The sequence below is a fragment of the Hypanus sabinus genome, chromosome 17, assembly GCF_030144855.1.
Source record: "Hypanus sabinus isolate sHypSab1 chromosome 17, sHypSab1.hap1, whole genome shotgun sequence".
NCBI lineage: Eukaryota > Metazoa > Chordata > Chondrichthyes > Myliobatiformes > Dasyatidae > Hypanus > Hypanus sabinus.
In genome coordinates this window covers 83,914,904-83,940,694 of record NC_082722.1, presented here as the reverse complement: position 1 = coordinate 83,940,694, position 25,791 = coordinate 83,914,904, and the positions used below count along the sequence as shown (strand labels likewise).

Below are 25,791 nucleotides of genomic sequence, written 5' to 3'. Positions count from 1 at the left end.
CGCCGATGCAGAGTTAACAGCCTTCAGTCACAGAAACATCAGCCAACACCTGTCCTCAACTGGAAACATTATCCAGCACTGTGCATACTTGTCCTATTCAAAACTCAACAGTCCCTACTCTATCCTTAGTTACCTTCTAATGTTCTTATCTTTGGATATGCATTGACCAGCTCATTCCTCACTTGCCTGGAATGCTACACAGAACCCAAATGTGCTTCAGGAGTTCTCTGCTATCAATACCCCCTGCACCTGACTGAGTTCCCGTTACTCTCAGGGTAGTTGAAGCCCCTCAATACCCTCTACACCAGAGTTCCCGTTTCTCTCAGGATAACTGAATTCCCTCAATACCTCCTGCACCTGACTGAGTGCCTGTTGCTCTCAGGGTAGTTGAAGTCCCTCAATACCCTCTACACCAGAGTTCCCGTTTCTCTCAGGATAACTGAATTCCCTCAATACCTCCTGCACCTGACTGAGTGCCTGTTGCTCTCAGGGTAGTTGAAGTCCCTATATGCTGATAACCACTCACTAGATGATGTACTTGACTGTCCAGATCCCTTTGTTGGCTCCGTCCCACTGGATGCAGGAACAGAGGGAGCCATTAAGAAGTTGAACACCGAATACTTGTCTCGTTTCACCTTAAGCAGTCCAACAACTGTTGACCTGTAAAATCAAGCATCAACGTAAATAGAATCATCACAAAACAGTCCAGACAGAAAGTCGAACAAATCCCATAGCTATGCAGATTAGTACTACCATGGTCAGTTGTCCTGAGAGTGTAGGTCTGAGGGAGTTGATGGAAACAGGATTCATCATTTGGGCCATGGCCCAGATGCAGAATAACTGCTTGGTATTTATTTATTTCCAGATACACAGAACAGGCCTTCCGGTCCCTGGAGCCGTGCCACCCAGTAATTCCTGGCCTAATCACAGAACAACTTAACCTACTAACCGGAACCTCTTTAGACTGTGGGAGGAAACCCACACATCCCACGGGGAGGACGTATGAAGTTCTTACAGAGGGTTTCAGAACTGAACTCCAATCCCCGGCACCCCAACCATTAGCTGCTGTGCTACCATGGCACCCATACCATACAGTGGCATGGACGAGACACTAGAATACTACAGCACAGTAAGGCCCTTCAGCCCTCAATGTTGTGCCAACCCATATATTCCTTAAAAAAGTACCAAACTCACACTACCCCATAACCCTCCATTTTTCTTTCATCCATGTGTCTGTCTAAGAGGCTCTTAAATACTCCTAATGTTTCAGCCTCCAACACCATCCCTGGCAAGTCATTCCAGGCACCCACAACCCTCTGTGTAAAAAACTCACCCCTGATATCTCTGCTAAACTTCCCTCCCTTAATTTTGTACATATGTCCTCTGGTGTTTGCTATTCGTGCCCTGGGAAACAGGTACTGGCTATCCATCCTATCTGTGCCTCTCGTAATCTTGTAGATTTCTATCAAGTCCGCTCTCATTCTTTTAAGCTCCAAAGAGAAAAGTCCCAGCTCTGCTAACCTTGCTTCATATGACTTGTTCTCCAAACCAGGCAACATCCTGGTAAATCTCCTCTGCATCCTCTCCATAGCTTCCACATCCTTCCTATAATGAGGTGACCAGAATTGAACACAATACTCTAAGTGTGGTCTCACCAGAGATTTGTAGAGTTGCAACATGGGCTAACATGGGCCATAGGCCTTCTTAACTACCCTATCAACCTGTGCAGCGACCTTGAGGGATGTATGAATTTGAACCCCAATGTCCCTCTGTTCATCTACACTCTTCAGTAACTGACCATTAACCCTGTACTCAGCCTTCTGGTTTGTCCTTCCAAAATGCATCACCTCACACTTATACGGATTGAACTCCATGTGCCACCTTTCTCCCCAACTCTGCATCCTGTCTATATTCTCTTGTAACCTTTGACAACCTGCAGCTCCATCCACAACTCCTCCAATCTATGTCATCCGCAAACTTCCTCACCCATCCTTTCGCCTCTCCATCCAGATCATTTATAAAAATCACGAAGAGCTGAGGTCCCAGGACAGATCCTTGTGACACTCCACTAGTCACCAACCTCCAGGCAGAATACTTTTCTTCCACTACTACCCTCTGCTTTCTTCCTATAAGCCAATTTTTTATCCAAACAGCCAAGGTTCCACTGATCCCATGCCTCATGACTTTCTGGATGAGTCTCTTGTGGGGGACCTCGTCAAATGCCTTGCTAAAATCCATGTAGACCACATCTACCACCCTACCCTCATCAATTTCTTTTGTTACCTCTTCAAAAAGCTCAATTAGGCTCGTGAGGCACAACCTTCCCTTCACAAAACCACGTTGACTATTCTTGAGTAGACTGTACTTTTCCAAATGCTCGTAGATCCTATCCTTAAGAATCCTTTCCAATAGTTTGCAGACCACTGACGTAAGTCTCACTGGTCTATAGTTCCCAGGATTCTCCCTATTACTTTTCTTAAACAAAGGAACTACATTTGCCATTCTCCAATCCTTCGGTACCTCCCCTGCAGCCAAAGCAGATTCAAAGATCATAGCTACTGCTCCAGTGGTCTCTCCTCTAACTTCCCATAGCAACCTGGGTATATCACATCCGGCTCTGGGGACTTACCAATCTTGATGTTTTTAATAAGATCCAACACTTCTTCTTCCTTAATCTCCACATTGTCCAGCACACTGCCCTATTCTATTTTGACTTCACCCTGATCAAGGTCCTTTTCACTTGTGAATACTGAAGCAAAGTATTCATTTAGGACCTCCCCAACCTCCTCCACCTCCAGGCATGCTGCCTTCTTTAGCAGACCCAGCTTCATTCCTGTCATCCTTCTGTTCTTCACACACGCATAGAATGCCTTGGGGTTCTCCTTAATCCTACATGCCACGGTCTTCTCATGCCGCCTTCAAGCTCTCCTAAGTTCTTTCTTTAGCTCGTTTCTGTCTACCCTATATTTCTCATGAGCCCTTCCTGCTTCTTATATTTAACATCTGCTTCCTTCATCCTCTTGACGAGTTGCCTCAAGTGTTAAATAGACAACATTCACTGTGATCGTGGCTGATCATACACAATCAATACTCCATTCCTGCCCTCTCCACATATCCCTTGACCCCGCTATCTATAAGAACTCTATCTCTCTCTTGAATGCATCCAGAGACTTGGCCTCCACTGCCTTCTGGGGCAGAGAATTCGACATATCCACCACTCTCTGGGTGAAAGAGTTTTTCTGCATCTCTGTTCTAAATGGCCTACCCCTTATTCTTAAACTGTGGCCTCTAGTTCTGGACTCACCCATCAGCGGGAACATGCTTCCTGCCTCCAGCGTGTCCAATCCCTTAATAATCTTATAAGTTTCAATCAGATCCCCTCTCATCCTTCTAAATTCCAGTGTATACAAGCCCAGTCGCTCCAATCTTTCAACATATGACAGTCCCGTCATTCCGGGAATTAACCTAGTGAACCTACGCTGCACTCCCTCAATAGCAAGAATGTCTTTCCTCAAATTTGGAGACCAAAACTGCACACAATCCTCCAGGTGGGGTCTCACCACAGCTGCAGAAGGACCTCTTTACTCCTATACTCAATTCCCCTTGTTATAAAGGCCAGCATGCCATTAGCTTTCTTCACTGCCTGCTGTACCTGCATGCTTGCTTTCATTGACTGATCTATAAGAACACCTGGATCTCGTTGTACTTCCCCTTTTCCCAACTTGACTCCATTTAGATAGTAATCTGCCATCCTGTTCTTGCCACCAAAGTGGATAACCTCACATTTATCCACATTAAACTGCATCTGCCATATATTTGCCCACTCACCCACCTGTCCAAGTCACCCTGCATTCTCATAACATCCTCCTGACATTTCACACTGCCACCCAGCTTTGTGTCATCAGCAAATTTGCTAATGTTACTTTTAATCCCCTCATCTAAATCATTAATGTATATTGTAAACAGCTGTGGTCCCAGCACTGAACCTTGCGGTACCCCACCATTCACAGCCTGCCATTCCGAAAGAGACCCGTTAATCACTATTCTGTTTCCTGTCAGCCAATTTTCAATCCATGTCAGTACTCTGCCCCCAATACCATGTGCCGTAATTTTGCCCACTAATCTCCTATGTGGGACTTTATCAAAAGCTTTCTGGAAGTCCAGGTACACTACATCCACTGGCTCTCCCTTGTCCATTTTCATAGTTACATCCTCAAAAAACTCCAGAAGATTTAGTCAAGCATGATTTTCCCTTCATAAATCCATGCTGACTCGGACTGATCCTTCTACTGCTACCCAAATGTGCCGTAATTTCCTCTTTTATAATTGACTCCAGCATCTTTCCCACTACTGACATCAGGCTAACTGGTCTATAATTCCCTGTTTTCTCTCTCCCTCCTTTCTTGAAAAGTGGGACAACATTAGCCACCCTCCAATCCGCAGGAACTGATCCTGAATCTATAGAACATTGAAAAATGATTACCAATGTGTCCACAATTTTTAGAGCCACTTCCTTAAGTACCCTGGGATGCAGACCATCAGGTCCCGGGGACTTATCAGCCTTCAGACCCAACAGTCTATCCAACACCGTTTCTTGCCTAATATAAATTTCATTCAGTTCATCCATTACCCTAGTTCCTTTGGCTACTATTACATCTGGGAGATTGTTTGTGTCTTCCCTAGTGAAGACAGATCCAAAGTACCTGTTCAACTCATCTGCCACTTCCTTGTTCCCCATAATAAATTCACCAGTTTCTGACTTCAATGGCCCAATTTTGGTCTTAACTATTTTTTTGCTTTTCACTTACCTAAAGCTTTTACTATCCTCCTTTATATTCTTGGCTAGTTTACCTTCGTACCTCATTTTTTCTCCACATATTGCCTTTTTTGTTATCTTCTGTTGCTCTTTAAAAGCTTCCCAGTCCTCCGGCTTCCCGCTCATCTGTGCTACGTTATACTCCTCTTTTATTTTTATACTGCCCTTTACTTTCCTCGTCAGCCACAGCCGCCCCTTACTCCCCTTAGGATCTTTCTTCCTCTTTGGAATGAACTGATCTTGCATCTTCTGCATTATTCCCAGAAATACCTGCCATTGTTGTTCCACTGTCTTCCCTGCTAGGGTATTGTTCCATTGAACTTTGGCCAGCTCCTCCCTCATAGCTCCATAGTTCCCATTGTTCAACTGTAATACTGACACATCCGACTTTCCCTTCTCCTTCTCAAATTGTAGGTTAAAACATATCATATGGTCACTACCTCCTAATGACTCCTTTACCTTGAGGTCCCTGATTGGTTCATTGCACAACACTAAATCTAGAATTGCCTTCTCCCTGGTAGGCTCCAGTACAAGCTATTCTAAGAATCCATCTCGGAGGCACTCCACAAACTCCCTTTCTTGGGGTCCAGTACCATTCTGATTCTCCCAGTTTACCTTCATGTTGAAATCCCCCATGACAACTGTATCATTACCTTTGCGACATGCTAATTTTAACTCTTCATTCAACTTACACCCTACATCCAGACTGCCGTTTGGGGGCCTGTAGATAACTCCCATTAGGGTCTTTCTACCCTTAGGGACCTTTCTATCCATACTGACTCTACATACCCTGATTCTATGTCCCCCCTCGCAAGGGACTGAATATCATTCCTCACCAACAGAGCCACCCCACCCCTTCTGCCAGTCAGTCTGTCCTTTCGATAAGATGTATATCCTTGAATATTCATTTCCCAGGCCCTGCCCACTTGAAGCAATGTCTCTGTTATTCCCACAACATCGTACTTGTCAATTGCTTAGTCAGCCACGGTTCCCTTTTCCTACCATTTTTTCCTTGTTTCAGTGGAACAAACCTATCCTGAACTCAGCACAAGTGGTCCCTAAACTTCCTCCACATTACTTCTGTGCTTTCACCCTTGAACATCTGTTTCTTTCTTTCTTCTTTTTCTTTAATATTATTTATTAAATTTCAGAAATTACAAAGAATAAATGTGGTAGTAAAATAGTAAGAAAAATAATATTAACCCTCCCCCTCCCCCCTTAACCCTTATCCAAAGAAAGGAAAAAAAAGGAAAGAAGAGAAAGATTGCCTGGATATCGGAGGATCCCCACATGCTCCATGGAGTTCAAAATAATGTTGATATTTATTTTTACTTTCCCCAATTATTATAATTTTATCTTCAAAGGACCTATGTATTTAATCCTATTTTTTGTAAGTATGTGAACCAAATTTTCAAAAATATATCATATTCATTTCTTAGATTATACTTAATTTTTTCAAGAGGAATACAACTATGTATTTCATTATTCCAACGATCCATAGTTAAATATAAATCAGATTTCTAAGTAGCTGCGATAACTTTTTTGGTTACTGCCAATGCAATTTTTATAAATTTTTTCTGATACTTATTCAATTTAAATTTTGTTATTGTCCCTTCAATATCTCCTAATAAAAATAATAGTGGACTATGTGGGAGTTGTACTCCAATAATTTGTTCCAATGAAAGTCTTAAATTTATCCAAAATGGTTGAATTTTAAAACAAGACCAAGTAGAATGTAAAAAAGTACCAATTTCTTGATTACATCGAAAACATTGGTCAGACATATTTGAATTTAATCTATTTATTTTCTGTGGTGTTATATATAATTGATGTAAAAAATTATATTGTATTAATCTAAGTCAAACATCTGTTTCTAATTTACTCTCACTAGTTCCTGCCTCATCCCTTCAGTTAGCCCTTCCCCAGTTAAGCACTTTACCATTTCGTCTGATTTTATCCCTTTCCATAGTTATGCTGAAGCTAAGGGAGTTGTGGTCACTCTCACCAAAATGCTCCCCCACCAAGAGGTCTGTTACCTGACCAGGTTCATTACCCAGAACTAGATCCAGTATGGTCTCTCCTCTCGTCGGCCGGTCCATATACTGTGTCAGGAATCTTTCCTGAACACACCTGACAAATTCAGCCCATCTATCCCCCTTGCAGTCAGGAGATGCCAGTCAATATGAGGGAAGTTGAAATCACCCATAACTACAACCCTGTATTTCCTGCACCATTCTAAAATCTGCCTGCTTATCTGCTCTTCAGAGTCCCGAGGGCTACTTGGGTTCCTATAGACTACTCCTAGCACTGTGATTGATCCCTTCCTATTTCTGACTTCCACCCACACTGACTCAGTGAACACTCCCCCTGCAGTGTCCTCCCTTTCTATAGCCATGATACTATCCCTGACCAGTAATACTACTCCCCCACCTTTTCTACCTCTCATCCTATTCCTTTTAAAACACGTGAACCCCGGTACCTGCATCAGCCAATCCTGCCCTTCTCCAGCCAAGTTTCAGTAATGGTCACAGCATCGTAGTTCCACGTACTGATCCATCCCCTTTATTTCTATAGCATCATGCCCTTGTCCTTCTAGCCTAATCTCTGCACTCACATTCTGATTCCTGCCTTGTCTATTTGTATATTGTATCTTTTACGATGTGGGAATACTCATTTATACTGTAATCATTGTTTTTGGAATCTTTTATAGTTAGTTGAAATATGTACGTTTGTAATCCCATTACCTATGTACCAATTTTATTTTGTTGTTATTAATAATGATAATAAAAAGATGGAAAAGCACATTCTGATTCCCACCCCCCTGCCAAACTAGTTTAAACCCTCCCCAATAGCTCCAGCAAACCTGCCCGCCAGGATATTGGTCCCTTTCCAGTTCAGGTGCAGCCCATCCTTTTTGTACAGGTCACACCCACCCCAAAAGAGGTCCCAATGATCCAGAAATCTGAATCCCTGCCCCCTGCACCAACTCTTCAGCCACGCATTCATCTGTCATAACTTCCTGTTCCTACCCTCTATGTCTCATGGCACAGGCAGCAATCCCAAGATTACCACCCTTGAGGTCCTGCTTTTTAACTTCTTTCCTATCTCCATATATTCCTTATTCAGGACCTCATCCCTACTGCTATGTCATTGGTCCCCACGTGGACAACAACATTTGGCTGCTCATCCGCTCTCTTGAGAATACTGAGAACTCGATCCGAGATATCGCAGACCCTGGCACCAGGGAGGCAAAAGACCATCCAGGATTCTCGATCTCTCCCACAGAACCTCTTATCTGTCTCCTTAGCTATCAAATCCCCTATCACTACTGCTCTCCCCTTTTCTTTCCTTTGTTTCTGAACCGAGGATCCGGTCTTGGTGCCAGAGATGCGACAACTACAACTTGTCCCTGGTAGGTCGTCCCCACCAACAGTATCCAAAACAATATACTTATTGATGAAAGGTCCTGTTTCTGTGCTGAAGTGTTTTATCACTCTAAATGAGTGATTAATGGATAGCATCATCCCAGTGGGCCAAAGAACCTATGTGACTCCCAGAGCCAACAACCTCCATACCTCTGGCACCCGTGGTCTCACTCACCCGCCGACTCTGCTGTCACCTGCCGCTAGTATTTCAGGTTGAAAGTCCTGTCCAGTCAATTTGACACTGTGAGGGAGAGCTATGTTGATTGCTTGCTCAGCGAACATTGAAGGGTCGCACGAGACCCTCTTTCATCTGAGAGCACATTTCCTGTACACTCAACAACTGTAATTCACTACAAAAACAACAAGCAATCTGATGATTTAGGAATTCCGCAGGTTGATAGAATCAGTGACAGGAAAGGAAATGTCAACACCTCAGGTCCTAAGGAGAGGTGAGTGGTGAGACTGGAGGCCAAGATGACTGGGGGATGGAAGAAGGGGGAAAAGCAACGAGCAGGTTGCATTAGACAATAGGTGCAGAAGTGGACCATTCGGCCCCTCGAGTCTGCACCGCCATTCTGAGATCATGGCTGATCATTCACTATCAATACCCAGTCCCTGCCCTGTCCCCATATCCCTTGATTCCCCTATCCATCAGATATCGATCTAGCTCCTTCTTGAAAGCATCCAGAGAATTGGCCTCAACCGTCTTCCGAGGCAGTGCATTCCACACCTCCACAACTCTCTGGGAGAAGAAGTTTTTCCTCAACTCTGTTTTAAATAACTGACCTCTTATTCTCAATCCATGCCCTCTGGTACTGGACTCTCCTAACATCTGGAACATATTTCCTGCCTCAATCCTATCAAATCCTTTAATTATCTTAAACGTTTCAATCAGATCCCCTCTCAATCTCCTCAATTCCAGTGTGTACAAGCCCAATCTCTCCAATCTCTCTGCGTAAGACAGCCCTGCCATCCCAGGAATCAACCTAGTGAATCTACATTGCACTTCCTCAATTGCCAGAATGTCCTTCCTTAAACCTGGAGACCAAAACTGTACACAATATTCCAGGTGTGGTCTCACCAGGGCCCTGCACAAATGCAAAAGGACATCCTTGGTCTCTTTGCATTTCTCCCTTACCTAACTCTACACCGTTCAGACAATACTCTGCCCTCTTGTTCCTGCTTCCAAAGTGGATAACTTCACATTTATTCACATTGAATGACATCTGCCAAGTATCTGCCCACTCACCCAGCCTATCCAAGTCTCCCTGTATTCTCCTAACATCCTCTTCGCATGTCACACTGCCACCCAGTTTAGTATCGTCAGCAAACTTGCTGATATAGTTTTCAATGCCCTCATCTAAATCCTTGACATAAATCGTAAAGAGCTGTGGTCATAATACAGAGCCCTGTGGTACCCCACTAGTCACCTCCAGCCAGTCCGAGAAACACCCTTTCACTTCTACCCTTTGCTTTCTATCTGCCAACCAGTTTTCTATCCATGTTGAAACCCTGCCCCCAATGCCATGAGCTCTGATTTTACTCACCAATCTCCTATGTAGGAGAGCGGGTGGAGATGACAGAGTCAGCACGTGACCAAACATGCTGTATGTACCCAGTGTCAGGGTACCAGATATTCAGTCCAGTGGGGACCGAAAACTCTGTACATACCCAGGGTAGGGGTCAGACACCCATGGTCCAGTGAGAACTGAAAACTCTGTGCATACCCAGGGTAGGGGTCTCAGGCACCCACAACCAGTGGGGATTGAAAACTCTGTACATACCCAGGGTAGGGGTCAGACACCCATGGTCCAGTGAGAACTGAAAACTCTGTGCATACCCAGGGTAGGGGTCTCAGGCACCCACAACCAGTGGGGATTGAAAACTCTGTACATACCCAGGGTAGGGGTCAGACACCCATGGTCCAGTGAGAACTGAAAACTCTGTACATACCCAGGGTAGGGGTCTTTGACACCCACAATCCAACGAGAACTGAAAACTTTACGTACCCAGGGTAGGGGTCTGGGACATTGAACCGTTTGCAGAGCAGTTTGTCAGGATGCCACTCAAACTTGTCTCTGGTCAGAGCCCCAAACATCTTCATTTTCACTGCAGCCTTCTTGTCATTGACGTCACCCTGTACAGAGAGAGGGCAAGGGTCATCTGAAGGCGACAGAGGCGACAGGGGCAGAGGTGAGCCGGGGAGGTGGCAGAGAGCCAGGGGTCAGTGAGGGGAGGGGGAAAAAGGAGAGCAGGGGTCAGCTGAGCAGGTCGACAGAGAGTAGGGGTTTGCTGGGAAGAGGCGACAGAGGGAGCAGGGGTCAGCTGAGGGGGTCGACAGAGAGAGGAGGGGTCAGCTGAGGGGAGGAGAGAGAGAGAGGAGGGGTCAGCCGAGGATGGGTAGGAGTCCATGGATAGGAGCAGATCAGAGGGCTAAAGTTCAAAGGCAGGCAGACAGGACTAACAAGTTGGGCAACACCGTCAGCACGGATGAGTTGGCTGAAGGGCCTGTTTGCCTGCTATGAATCTGGGCAATGTACTAAATCAGTATTTTGTATAGTTACAATAAAGGAGATCAGTCATTGGTGTGTTGGCATTCTACGGGATACTGACATTAAGAAGGAGAACACAAATCTCCTGAAGAACATTAAGCTGTACAAGTCCCCAGAGCCCGATGGGATCTGTCCTGTGAAATTGAGGCGAGACAGGAGGTTGCTGGGTTTCTATCCTCTTTATCCCCAGGTGAGTTCCCAGAGTACTGAAATGTGGCCAAAGTTGCTCTTCTGTTTAAGACATGAGACACGTGGCCCTCACGACTCTGCACTACTTACACATAGAGTCATAGAACACTACACAGAAACAGGCCCTTTGAACCAAGATTCATAATTTATTAATCCCTAGTCCCATCAACCTGCATCCAGACCATAGACCACTAACAGCCCTCCCATCCATGCTGTTGTTGTTGAGTGCCATCAAGTCATTGTCGACTCATGGCACCCCTATCAATAGTGTAGTTGTCCATAGGGTTTTCGTGGCAAGATACTAAAGTAAACTGCCAGGCTTTTCTTCTGCGCAGCCAACTGCGAACTCATGACCCCAGGACCATCCACCTCAAAGTCCAGTGCTGATGCCACTACACCACCGGCTGTACCTGTTCAAACTTTGCTTTAACATTGAAATTGAATCTGCATTCACCACTTGAGCTGGTAGTTCATTCCACACTCTTACCACCCTCTGAGTAAAGAAGATACCCTTAAAAATGTGTGCTTGTGACTCTTACCCATGCTCCCCCTCCCCCTCAGTCTACCTCTTGCTGTTCCGGGACCTCCACCTGGTCCGTGTCATCCGGCAGCTTGGCACGAGTGAAGCGGGAGGACAACGAGGTGCTGACGGGGCGATACAGAGCTGCAGCTTGGCTGAATTCCTCCCGCTCGCGTCCCTGCTCCCATTCCGTCATGCTGGGGTCCAGGCTGCTGTTCAGGGCATCTAAGGAATGTCACACACAACAGGGTGGGATTACAGGGGGCAGGCAGTCCAACCAAGCCTCCACACTTTCACACCAGAAGGTGACCAGCTGACCCAAGAAATCAGTTCTTCCTGTGAGCTGTGCCGCATCAGGCCCCTCCTGGATGAACAGCAGGGAATCAAACATATTGCCAGGCCAAGAGGGAGAGGTTGGCCAGGCTGGGTCTTTATTCCTTGGAGTGTAGGAGAATAAGGGATGACCTAGCAGAAATGTTTAAAATTGTGAGAGGCAATGATAAGTGAAGTTATTTCCCCAGGAAAGGGGAGACCAAATCTTGGGGTGAGATGGGAAAGATTCAAAAGGGGACTGAGGGGAACACTTTCATGCAGAGGGTGGTGAGTATATGATTGAGTTGCCAGAGGCAACTATCTCAACATCTTTTTGAACTACAGTTGGCCCTCCTTATGCGCGGATTCAACCAAACGCGGATCGGGAAAACCCGTAAGTTCTCTCTTTTTAGGTGTGATGAGAAAACCATGGGGAGATGGGGTCCAGAGTTGACCCCCGTGAATTATGTTGCTAACGAGAGAGAGAGAGAGAGAGAGATAAAGAGGGGGAGAGGTGCCATGCTACACATGCTGATAATGAGAGAGTCACAAGGATTTAAAATTATGGCTTCTTTGCTGATTGTTGACTTTACTTTCAAGGACTTTGCCTGCTTGTGTGAACCCTTGCTGACACAGCAGAGTGATGCTAAGTGCCTGCTGAGACAGGAGGGAGTGGCCAGTTTGATGGACATGATGAGTTGATGGATGGCTGGTACCCCAGCTGGGGAGATAAAAGACGAGTCTGCTGAGACATAGGCAGACATGCCACTGAACATTGAACGAGCGTTGTGCACCCACAGGAAGGTGAGGGCTTGGAGGATCGATTCGGGGGAATCGGTCCGAAGCTCACAGTGTGAAGGCAGGCCGGTAGGGGCTTGTGTGTGTATCCATCCTTGCCTGGGTGATGAGTCCACCACTGAAGAATGGTCTAGCCGGGAACGGAAGGGTCATAAATCGATGACCACAACAGTACAACGGAACAAGAAGACTGCTCATCTCTCTCTTGCTCTCTCTCCAACGTCACAACAGCAGCTACCTCAACTCAAACTGAACTGAACTCTGCATTATCTTAAGACTATTCATTTACCCCTAGACTACGATACAGCTTGGTTTTGATTCTTATTCCTACACTTCTGTATTTATCATTGCTAACCTGTTTTATATGTATATTTGCATTTTTGATACCGTATTACTTAGTTTACTAATAAACACCTTTAGTTACAGTACCACCAGACTCCAACGTATCATTCCATTTCTGCTGGTTTAGTAATCCAGTCACGGGGTACGTGACACTCTCCAGCACTCGTTGTTTGAGCATTGTTCGCCTCGCATCTTGTGTACATTATTTTTCTTGTCATTATTCCCTAAACAATACAGCATAATAACTATTTACATAGTATTTACATTGGATTAGGTATTATAAGTAATCTAGAGATGATTTAAAGTATACGGGAGGATGTGCATAGGTTATATGCAAATACTACGCCATTTTATATAAGGGAGTTGAGCATCCGCATTTTTTGGTATCCACGGGGGGGGGTCCCAGAACCAATCCCCCAAGGATGAGGGCCAACTGTACTTGATTTTTTTTAATATATAGACTTACTATAATTTATAGTTTTATTATGTATTGCACTGTATTATTACCACAAAACTAATTTCCTGATAAACGCCAGAGATATTAAACCCAACTCTGATTCCTGTCCTGCCCTCTCACCCTTCGATTCTCACCACTCACTTCTTCACACGAGGGATGTAAGTCTGGAATGGTCTCCCTACTACTGGGGTGGGGGTGTCGAGAGTTAGAAGACATCAGCGTTTGGGCCAACACAAACCAGAGGCACCAACCATTCTTACCATGATGGCCAGCGTTCAGCTTCCTCCGGTACTCCTCGTACCGCTTCTGCTTCTCAGGGTCCTTCAAGAAGGGTTTAAACTCACTGGATCTGGCTGAGCACTCACTGCTGCTGGGCTGGGAGGGCAGTGACGGAGGCGGGTGTGGGCTGGGAACATGGCTCGCTGTTCGCTGCACCTCCTGTAGTCTCAACTTATCCTCTTCAGCAAGGAGATCAAACACTGAGCAGGGTCCTGCAGGTAACATAGGGAACCTTCAGATCTCCAGGGAGCAAGTATATGATCCACCCACACAATCAATAACTAGCAACTCACCAGCACTGTTCCATCAATAACTAGCAAACACGAGGAAATCTGCAGATGCTGGAAATTCAAACAACACACACAAAATGCTGGTGGAACACAGCAGGCCAGGCAACATCTATAAGGAGAAGCACTGTTGACGTTTCGGGCCGAGACCCTTTGTTAGGACTGGCGAAGTCCTGACGAAGGGTCTCGGCCCGAAACGTCGACAGTGCTTCTCCCTATAGATGCTGCCTGGCCTGCTGTGTCCCACTAGCATTTTGTGTGTGTTGTTTCCATCAATAACTATCAAGTTTTCCAATCGTCCATCCATAACCAGTAACTTATCAATCCCAGGCTGTCAATAACCAATAACTTAAGCTTACAAAGTAAATTTAAGGTTTTAACAAGTCCCAGGAAACTTCTCAAACTACAAGACAGAAATCCCTCTTGGGAGGTTATGGGAGATAATCACACAGCAAGAGGTGCAGTACATGTAGTTAGAGGGGTGGTATAGGCAGAGTGCCACACAGCCAGCAGGGCAGTGCCAGGTGGAGTGCCACACAGCCAGAATCCCACACAGCTGGTGGGACTGTACAGGCAGAGTGCCACATAGCCCTAGCAGCATTACAGGCGGAATGCCACTGTCAGGTAAGACAAACTGGGATCTTGAAGGAGTAAGCCCTCCCCAGTGTTTGGGTAGTATAAATACGGTGCAGTCATCAGTCACAGTAATGACCAAGAGGCCGGAATGTTCTTCAATGTCACTCTTTCGCTCGGCACACATGAATGTTGTGAAAGGTTCTGTACCCATGCACGCTCCTTCTCTATTTAGCACAGAGTGACTCAGTGTACACATGACATACTGCTGACTGATTATCTTGGTGCTGTATATGGTGACATACATATACTCTGATAATAAATCTACTTTGAACTTTTGACTTCTACACGTAGGTACTCCATGAGTTATGCTTTGGTGTCTCTCATCGGCTGGGTGCTGAGGTGCTGTACCTGGCAGGGCTCTCTCTCCAAGCAGTTCTCTGCGCTGAGCTGCATTCAGCTGGTGACGGCTCTTTGTGGTTGTGTCACTGCTGAGCTGCCCTGTCGATTCCATCAGGGCCTGTGCCACTGTAGTGCTAACGGCACCCGAAGACACCACTGGCCGGAAGTAGTGAACAGGTCGGTAATCCCTGGGCAGTTCTGGAGGCCCGTATACCTGGGGCAAGGAACAGGTGAATATTGTCAGTTAAAGACAATCGCAGTCCCTCTCCCCACTGTCTGTAAGGTAAGAGTAAATTGTGACTCATCCTTAGTGCATACCAAAAAATGGAAGTTGCAAGTGTCAGGTTGGAATGTGGCCTGTTTCCCCTCTTACTGACCAATGTTTTTTTTTCTCTATTTTGAATGCACATCAGGTTCATGTTTAATCATTCAACCATATACGAATACAGCCAAATTAAACAGTATTCCTCCGGGGCCAAGGTGCAAAACACATTACCAACAGTACACCACACATACTGTTACAGTTTCAGAAAAAGATACAGTCACAAAGAAAAAAAATAAGGGGGTTCAAAGAAGATTCATGAAATTATTCCAGATTGAACAGCTTGTCATATGCAGAGTGTGTAATGGCTTTGGGCCTGTATTCACTGCAATTCAGAAGGATGAGGAGGAACTTCATTGAAACCTTTCAAATGGTGAAAGGTCTTGATGGAGTGGATGTGGAGAGGATGTGGCTGAGAGGAAAATTTGATCAGCCTGATGACATGGGCTGTAGACTCAAAGGGCCAAATGACCTAATTCTACTCTTATATCTTATGGTCTAATATAGCCCATGAGTCTGAGTAGCATGACTATAGATAGTTTTGGTCCAGCTTGTTCTTCCACTAAGCTGAGATACCAGTAAAGAATGTTTGAGCAACACACACAAAATGATGGAGGAACTCAGCAGGCCAGGCAGCAGCTATGAGAAAAAAGTACAGTTTATGTTTCGGGCCAAAACCCTTCAGCAGGACTGGAGTAAAAAGCTGAGGGGTAGATTTAAAAGGTGGGGAGAGGGGAGAGAGGAGAGAGAAACACCAAGTGATAGATGAAACCTGGAGGGGGAGGGGATGAAGTAAGGAGCCAGGAAGTTGATTGTGAAAGAGACAGAAGGTCATGGAAGAAAAAAAAGTGGGGAAGAACACCAGAGGGGTGTGATGGATGGGCAAGGAGATAAGGTGAGAGAGGAAAAAGGGGATGGGAAATGGTGAAAGTGGGGGATTACCGGAAGTTTGGGAAATTGATATTCATGCCACCAGGTTGAAGGCTACCCAAACAGAATATAAAGTGTTGTTCATCCAACCCAAGTGTGGCCTCATCATGACAGTATAGGAGGCCATGGATGGACATATGGGAATGGGAAGTGGAATTAAAATGGGTGGCCACTGGGAGATCCCGCTTGTTCTGGTGGACAGAGCATAGATGCTCCGCAAAGCAGTCTCCCAATCTACGTTGGGTCTCACCGATGTACAGGAAGCCACACTGGGAGCACCGAACACAGTAAATGACCCCAACAGACTCACAGGTGAAGTGTCGCCTCATCTGGAAGGACTGTTCTCCCTGTGACTTCATGTGATTCTTCTGGATGCTGATTTCCTCCCACATTCCAAAGACATACAGGTTAGGGTTAGTGAATTGTGGGCATGCTCAGCTGGGGCAAGAAGCTTGATGACACTAGCAACCTGCCCCCATCACATCCTCAGACTATACCAGTCATTGATGCAAACAATATATTTTACTGTTTATTTCAATGTTTTGATGTACATGTGACAAATAAATCTAATCTTTATCTTTAACTCTTCCAAAAGTTGAGTGACCAGAACTGCATGTAATTCTCCAAATAAGGTTTCATTAATGTACAGTACAGCTGTAATGTGATGGCCTAACTCCTGTACAGTGTACTCACTGATGATGGCCAGGATGCCAAGAGCCTCAGTGTTGTCCCTCCCAGCCCCAGGGGTGAACTCACAGACTGGGCTCCCTGGCTAGCCCTTTGGCTCTGAGTTCTTCCCTTACACAGAGCAAGACTGCCACATAGCACATCCTGGGATCAACAGGGCAAAGAACCCACCTACTAGGCTGCCGAAGCCCATCCACAATGCTCCATCCTTTGGTCACCCCACAGGCATACAAGGTGGCACAAGTACCTTCATTGATTTGGGCAGCTTGGATCCCAATGTGAAACCCTCCAGCAGCTTGCCGATGTATCCTGTCGGAATATCTGAGCCTGCAACACAGAGTGAATTAGGCTGGTGACAGAGGGGAACAAGAGGGATGGTGGAGACCTGCACCCCTCACTCTGATCCAATGTTCATAGAACATAGTATAGTTCATTGTTGACCTACTCCAGGATCAAACTAATCTCTCCCTCCTACACAACCCTTCATTTGTCTGTCATCCATGTGCATGTCTAAGAGTCTTTTAAATGCCTTTGATGTATCTGCCTCTACCACCACCCCTGGCAGGCCATTTCACACACCCGCCAGTCTCTGTGTTTAAAAAAAAACTTCTGACGTTGCCCCTATATTTCCGCTAAACACCTTAAAATTATTCCCCCTCATATTAGTGTTATTACTGCCTTAGAAAAAGGTCTCCTTCACTCCTGACATACTCTCAAATCCAGGCAGCATCCTGGTAAATCTCCTCTGCACCCTCTCTCAACTTCCACATCCTTCCTATGATGAGGATCTTGTCTCTAATCTCTCCCCTCTGATCTTAAACCTGTGCCCTCTTGTTTTCAATAACTTGCCCATTTATGACCTTATATACCTCTATCAGGTCACCTCTCAGTGTACCAGGAATAACATACAAGTCCATCAACCTACTCTTGTAGCTCAGAGCCCCAAATCCCGGCAATATCCTGCATGTGGTTTGTTATTAGCTTGCAAGCGGAGTTTGTTATTTTTAAACCCCAGCACGTAGATGTGATGATGCAGCAAGTGAGTAAAATCCTCACATATTATGCTGGAAGAACATAGAATAGTAAAGGCCCTTCAACCCATGTCGTGCTGACCTTATCTTACTCTAAGATCAATTTAACTTTCCCTCACACACAGCCCTGCATCTTTTTTTTTAAAAATCAGCCATGTGTCTATCTAAGATCCTCTGAGAAGCCCTCAATGTATCAACCTTACCACCACTCCTAGCAACACATTCCACACACCCATCATTCCCTGTGTTAAAAAACAATCTCCCCCATCTGGCATCCCCCCCCCCCCATATTTCCACCAATCCTTTAACACTTTGCCACCTTATATTAATTATTTCTGCCCTAGGAAAAAATGTCTTCTTTACTCCAAAGAGAAAAGCCCTATCCTCATGAGAAATGCACGCTAATCCAGGCAGCATTCCAGTAAATCTCTCCAAAGCTTCCACATCCTTCCTATACAGATGTGACCAGAACTGAACACAATATTCCAAGTATGGTCTAACCAGAGTTTTCATAGTGCTGCAACATTACAAGGTTTATTTTATTGTTAAAGTACGCATGTGCTTTAACAACTCTGATATTTGTCTTCTCCAACATTACCTTACAGCTCTGGAAAGCAATCCCCCAACTAAAGAAGGCCAACACTCTGTACTTTCTTAACTCGTCTATCAAGTTATGTGGCAACTTTCAGCGATCTATGGACGTGGACCCCAAGATGCACTGCTAAGAATCTTGGCATTAATTTTCATCACAAAAGATTAAGCAGTTGTTAGAAATCCAGAGCATCACCGAAATTGTTAGCAGAACCCAGCAGAACTGTTTACTCCATTCCGTAGATGCTGCCCAACCTACTGAGTTCCTCCAGTATTTGTGTGTTGCTCTGCCTTCACGTTGCAACTCTTCAGAGGGGCATCTCTTGTCCCACAACACTGCCCCATCTCATATCGTGCAGGAAGCTCTCACAACCACAAACATCGTGACCTCACCTTTTGCCTTCCTGTGGATTTGTGGAGCAGTCCATCCATAGAGTCCGTCTCCCGACTCCACCTCACCCAACACTGAATCATAGCGCGAGAGTGAATCCCTGGCATAGATATCATCATCGTCCTCCTCCAGAGCCCCGACACCAAACGCCTTTCAGACATATTGAGAAGGAACACAACATCAAAATAGTGTTGCCAAGCCTGAACGGTTCACCCTTATCCTCATCCTCACCTCCCCAACTGTCACATACTGAACATCCACTCCCCCCACCTGAGCAATCCACACTCACCATTCACACTCGCTGACCCCCTGACCATTACCCACTGTCACCCCTCACTGACCCCATCACCCACTGTCACCCCCACTGACCCCATTACCAATACCCATTGTCACCCCTCACTGACCCCATCACCCATTGTCACCCCTCATCACCAACACCCACTGTCACCTCGCACCCCCTGCCCCAACATTGTCACATCTCACACTGCCCTTTCTCCAACTCCCTCCAGATGAAGCAAAGCCTCCATTTTAAGAGTCTGCTTCTATCCCCCACAAAACACTCTCGGCTGTTCCGAGTGAGGGACTCAGGCCCTTTGTCCACCCAAGTCTCCACAAGCTCTCTTTCATCAGACGCCAGACTCACCTGACCAGTGATCCCAATTTTCCTCTCCCTGCTGGACTGGACATCACCCAGAAGGCTGTGAGACCGGTTGGAGTCTGTGTTGAACACACTGTCAAGCTCCTCTGTGGGCAGCCCATACAAAGCCCTGCGAGGATCAATTCCACTGTATCCCAGCCCACGCTGGTCATCCTTCGGTATGAAGTCCATCGGTGTTACGTCTTTTGGTGCAAAGGTAATGTTTTCAGGAAGATAGTCCTCCTCGTGCTCTTCCTACAGAGAGGTAACCAGCACTTGGTTATATCACACAGTGTCCTTAAGATATAGCAGATTCCGGTTAACTGGGGCAGCAGCTTATTTAGGACAACTCTTAAAAAACAAAAACTAATTGAGAAAATAGCTGGTATTCCCTGCATTTATTTGGGACATTATGCCACTTAATTGGAATAGGAGATTGTTGCTGAACAGCTTCTAACTAGCATCAGCTGCATGCACTTGTGTGGCTGTTAGATACTACACCATACTCAGAGTGAACGGTTTTTAAATAGCATCAGTTGTTTTTGCTTATGTTCGGATGTAGCAATTTCTGTCACTGATAGTTAGTGAGAAATATGCAATATGATAATACAGAACTGTTTTGCGCTCTGCGATTTCAAGCATTCAGACTTGGAGTTGCTAGAAAAGGCCGAGAGTGAAAATGAAACAAGTTAGGAACCGCAAAGAATTTGAAGGTATTGAATATTACAATGAAAATGAAGATTTGGAGGATGCAATCATCAACAGTGTTGTAAGATGGCAGTCCATTATCTGCACTCAGTATCTGAGCTGATTTTGTTAATTTACAGTCAAACAAAAGAACACGGCAGTGTACAGTGGATTAATTCATCTGTCAATAACTATAGCAAACTAATACATAGTTTTATAGAATTGTAATATTATTGACAGTGTTCTGATTTGTTTTGTTTTTAATTTAAATACATAATTTCAATTCAATTCAATTTGTTACTCAGTTACATGATAGTTTGTCCTTTTTAACAATTCCCATGAAATTTTGGCGAATTGGGGCAGCCGCTTAATTAGGCCAAAATGTACCGGTCCCGACTGCGAAAAGCAGGGCATAAGACATTGAACAACACAACCTGCAAAAACTAAGTTGTTCACAGTAAATTATTGTCATAGATACTGAGGTGGTGAAATACTTGTCTTGTATTCTGTTCATACAGATCAGATCATTACAGATAGTTGAGCTAGTACAAGGTAAATCAATAACAATGCAGTTTAAAGTCTTACAGTTACAGAGGAAGTGTAGAGCAGGTCATAAAGTAAATTATGAGGTCAAGAAACCCTTTTATACAAGGGAATCTTTCAATACTCTTATAATGGCCTGGTAGAAGCTGGCCTTGAACCTGGCGGTATGTACCTTTTGCCCAATGGAAGTGGGGACAGAGAGAATGTCTGGGTTGGGTGGAGTCTTTGATTATACTGGCTGCTTTATTGAGGCACAGTGAAAAGATTTGTTTTCTATGCATCCCTACATATCATTTTATTAAACAACACACTGATGTGGAACAAGGGAAAACAATAATAGAATGCAAGATGAAGTGTTATAATAACAAAGTGCAGGCAGAAAGATGCAAGGCCGTAACAAGGTAGATTGTGAGGTCAAGAGTCCATTGTTATTGTACTAGGGAACTATTCAATAGTCTTGTAACAGGGTAGAAGCTAGTTCTATTACACATGGCAATAATAAATCAATACCATATACACTAGGATTCAGGAAGTTGAAACAACATGGGACAAGAATGGACACTACATCACATACCTGTGATTGTTGCAAATCTTTATCGGGCAGGGAACAGCCATACACCTTCACACCAGTATCTGTGTGGCAAATAACATGAACAGTTGGTGAAAATGAGTCCTCTGTATGTTCTCAATTCTTCTGAGGTGTATCACTGTTCAGGCAGGCAATGAGTGATGTCTGATCCTTGCTCTGCACTGGGTGTCTCTTAATCCAACAGGGGCAGAACCGTACTTGGGGGAGAAACATAAGACCATAAAACACAGGAGCAAAATTAGGTCATTTAGCCCATCAAATCTGCTCCCCATTCAATCATGGCTGATTTATTATCCCTCTCAACCCCACTTTCTTGCCTTCTTCCTGTAAGATTTTACACCTTTACTACTCAAGAATCTGTTAAATATATCCACCAACTTGGCCTCCACTCCCTTCAGTGGCAATGAAATCACACAAGACTGCCAATTTGATTAAAAGTTGCACCTAAGTTAATCCTTTGGTTCAGCAGACTGCTAGCCAAAGCACAACTTCCATTCTGATAAACCGTTCACACATCCACTGGCTCAATTGGTGGCTTCTCTCAGCCACCCCACAACACAGCTAGTCATAGTCACAGAATACTACAGCACAGAAACAGGCTCTTCAGCCCATCGGTGCTGAAGTACTCAACCTGGCAATTCCTTGTATATTTTCGTTGCACTCTTTCAATCTTATTTACATCCTTCCTGTAGGTAGGTCTGTGGCATGTGGCCGAGTGGCTAAGGCGTTGGACTAGCAATCTGAAGGTTGAGAGTTCGAGCCCAGCAGAGGTAGCCTGTTGTGTCCTTGAGCAAGGCACTTAACCACACATTGCTCCAGTCCACCCAGCTGAAAAATGAGTACTGGCAAAAAATTCTGGGGGGGTCAACCTCATGATAGACTGGCATCCTAACGGGAGTGGGGGGTTAGTCTTGTACTCTCATTCGCTTCACGCCACAGAAATCGGCATAAGCACTGGCCTGATCAGCCTATAAGGCTCGGGACAGACTTTAACTGTAGGTAGGTGACCAAAACTGCACACAATGTTTTATATTAGGTCTCCCAGTGTCTTAGGTCCCACTGCATGCTTTGATAATCTTCCTCGCTGTCCACTACACCACCAATCTTGGTGTCATCTGCAAATTTGCTGATCCAGTTAACTACATTATCATCCAGATCATTGATATTGATGACAAACAACAATGGTCCAGCACTGCAATAGTCACAGGGCTCCAGTCAGAGGGGCAACCACTCTGGCTTCTCATGTGAAGTCAATGTCTAGTCCAACTTACTACATCATCCTGAACACAAATTAACCTTCTTGACCAATCTCCCATGCAGGACCTTGTCAAAGGCCTTGCTGAAGTCCATGTAGAAACCATCCTCTGCCTTGCTTTCATCAACTTCCATGGTAACATCCTTGGACATCTGTGATTGGCTGCACACTGCCTACCACACACACAAAACCATGCTGATTATCCCTAATCAGTCCCTGTCTATCCAAATAATCACATATCTAGTTCCTTAGATATATTTAAAGCAGAGGTTGATTGTACTTAATTAATAACAGCATCAAAGTTATGGGGAGAAGTCAGGAGAAAGGGGTTGAGGGGGCAAATAAATCAGCAATGATTGAATGCACAGCAGACTCGTTGGGACAAATTGCCTCATTCTGCTGCTATGTGTTATGGTCTTAGTGTGATCAATAATTATTCCTTACCGTCACTGGAACAGGTCACCCACTCAGTGACACACTGTCTCTGTTGAACCTTATGACACAAGTTAGAAGCCACAGAAGTGACCTCATTGTCAAAATGACTTCATCGCCTTTGAGACGACCCAATCTCTTGAAGATGCTATAGTAATGCAACATTCTTCCTACATCTAGGGGTCTTGAAACCTAAACCAGTTAAGAGCGATAGTGGCACACACAAAATGCTGGAGGAACTGAGCAGGTCATGCAGTATCTACAGAAATAAATAAGTAGTTGAGATTGCAGGCCGAGACCCTTCATCAGGACTGCTAAAAAGTCTCTGCCCAAAACACCAACTGTTTAATCCTCTCCATACATTGCTGCCTGACCTGCACAGTTGCTCCACCATTTTGTGTGTGTTACTCTGGATCTCCAGCATTGTGGAATTTTCAGCAAAGCAAGGCTAGCCAACAGAGTGCAGTCACCTTGTGTAGCCTTTCTCTGTGTGAAAGTTCACTAAGGCAACGGAAATTATAAACAGACAGAGACAGTGCACAGACATAGTGCAGTCACCAGGGTGAACATGGTCATTGAAAGCCGAACTCTTGTACAGGCTTTCTGTTCAACCCTGGGAACCAAGGTCACTGAGCACACCAAGACAAGATACAGATGTAAACAAAGAATACTTACAATTGGACAGTTAGTTTACTAATTCTCAAGTACTATTGGCCTTTCACACAAGAATTTAATTAGTTAATACCCTAAGATATGTATTATGATTGGTATTTAAACATGCAAATGATAGGATTGAGAAGAACAGTTTCTATTGGGTCAATTCTGTATGAAAATCACATTTCTCGGTTCAAACTTCAGAGCAGTGTGGTAACAGGCTATACTTATTGTGCATACTTAAATAAAATGTCATTGAGGAACAAGTGCAAGTCGTCAGAGTCCAGTTAATTGGTATAGACAGCATTTCTCATATTTAGGAGTGATAGTGGGATGGTCTCACCAGTCTGCTGTCTTTGAGCTTTTCTCTTCACACGTGGTCCTAATCCTTGGCCCTCTTTCCAGCCCATTTTCCGCAGCAGCTGCATGCCAATTGTTATCCTGCATGGAACATTTAGGCATTTTAATTTACATCCTCGGATTAACAAAGTTGGTTGATAGAAGTTAACCAGGTCATGTCAGTGAGATGTAGTGAGTTTAATAAGCCTAAGCAAATAATCACCAACCCAGTGGATTCTGAACAGATCCAGAGAAGGAACAGATCCCTCCCCATTACTCCCATCCTGGTGCCAGGGAACAGTACCAAAGCAACCTAAGCTTCATGACGTAATGACTGTTGAAGCAGATCCTCAGGTTCCCCTTTACTGAGCTCCAGAAAACAAGCAGCTCACCATCCCCACAGACACGATTCCTGCTCTCTATTACAGCCTTGATGGCTAGAGCGATTTCAACATCAAGTCCTCCACAACTGTCGCCACTCCAGGCAAAGACCCAGTCCTTAGCACGAAACATCAAAGTTTTATTCTGCTCCAGAGATGTTGCCTTACTTACTGAGTTCCTCCAGCACTGTGTGTGTGTGTGTGTGTGTGTGTGTGTGTGTGTGAGTGAGTGAGAGAGAGAGAGAGAGTGGGTGTGCGCGCGCGTGCGTTTTCAAGATTTCCAGCTTCCGCAGAATCTACAAGGGCTATGTTCCTTTGCTTTCAGACTGCTCAGCATCTGCACAGAACGTGTTTAGTGCCTGTGGCCTCGGTGAAAATGCCTGAGACCCCTCTCCCCTCACAGTGTGGTTGGAATATCCCCAGTCCAACCAACCACCTGCCAGCCCTGACACAAGTGGAAGAGCAAGGGGAAAAGTTAAAGGTCAGCTGATAAAGCCCTCTACCCAACCCTGCCCCAGAAGCCTCTTACTTTGCCAGGCAGATCAGGTCCTCCAAGATGGTGGCCCCAGGAATTGGACCCATTACACTCGCCAAAGCCCGGGACTTCTCCTGCAGCCTGTCTGTCGCCTTGGAGGCAAACTCTCCCGTAGTCACGATTCTCCTCGGTGCAATGCCGTGCTCCTCAAGATCCTTCAAAGTACAGAGTTACCCAGTGTCCATGAAACTCCTCACATACAACTATCCACCAACTCCCACAGCCCTGTTGCCGCATCCCTCCCCTTCCACAACCCTCAACCTCCCATGTACCCCACCATTCCCCTCCCTCCACCTCATCCCACTTCCTCCCCATCTCAGTCAACTCCTATATCCTTAACTCCTTCCCCAACTCCCCCTCCCAGCTCTCCCCTCATTCCTCACCCCTTTCTCTTCCTCCCAAATCCAGTTCACTCAATTACCCAAATACCCTACCCCTCCCTTCACCCCATACCCCACCTTTCCTCCACCTCCCTCAACTTCCATATACCCAAACCCTCCCTCTACCCCACCATCCCTCCTCCTTTCTTCCCCTCCTCAATCTCCACCACTATTCCTCTACTTCAGCCTCCTATATATCTCACCCCACCATCCATCAACTCCCCATCCCCTTGTCCCCAGCTGCCCTTCCATCCAGGGAAGTTCCCATTACACTTGTGTTCACTGCTGCCTTGGAAGTTGTGTCGGAACATTGCCTGGTTACCAACTCATGTGTTAAGGGAACAGCTCTACTGACACTGGCATACAATGTTGATCCTCCAACTAACTCAGCTTTGTCTCTCTCGCTTTCCTGTAAGAGCAGTTCTTCCTCATTTTCACAGGGGATGGTAACTGAAA

At 45.3% G+C, this 25,791-nt stretch overlaps 1 protein-coding gene across 2 annotated transcripts in view; it reads right to left on the bottom strand.

Annotated features, from left to right (window-relative positions):
- Positions 1-25,791, bottom strand: part of gpatch1 (G patch domain containing 1) — an 81,509-nt gene that overhangs the window by 36,105 nt on the left and 19,613 nt on the right. For both annotated transcript variants that reach the window (XM_059993356.1, XM_059993357.1), the window contains exons 4-14: positions 24,950-25,110; positions 24,045-24,142; positions 21,346-21,404; positions 19,548-19,796; positions 18,907-19,054; positions 17,139-17,218; positions 14,962-15,166; positions 13,672-13,902; positions 11,549-11,727; positions 10,251-10,378; positions 527-660 (exon numbers count right to left, since the gene is read on the bottom strand). In XM_059993356.1, coding sequence (XP_059849339.1) covers positions 527-660; positions 10,251-10,378; positions 11,549-11,727; positions 13,672-13,902; positions 14,962-15,166; positions 17,139-17,218; positions 18,907-19,054; positions 19,548-19,796; positions 21,346-21,404; positions 24,045-24,142; positions 24,950-25,110 — 1,672 coding nt within the window. The remainder of the gene's footprint in view (positions 1-526; positions 661-10,250; positions 10,379-11,548; positions 11,728-13,671; positions 13,903-14,961; positions 15,167-17,138; positions 17,219-18,906; positions 19,055-19,547; positions 19,797-21,345; positions 21,405-24,044; positions 24,143-24,949; positions 25,111-25,791) is intronic.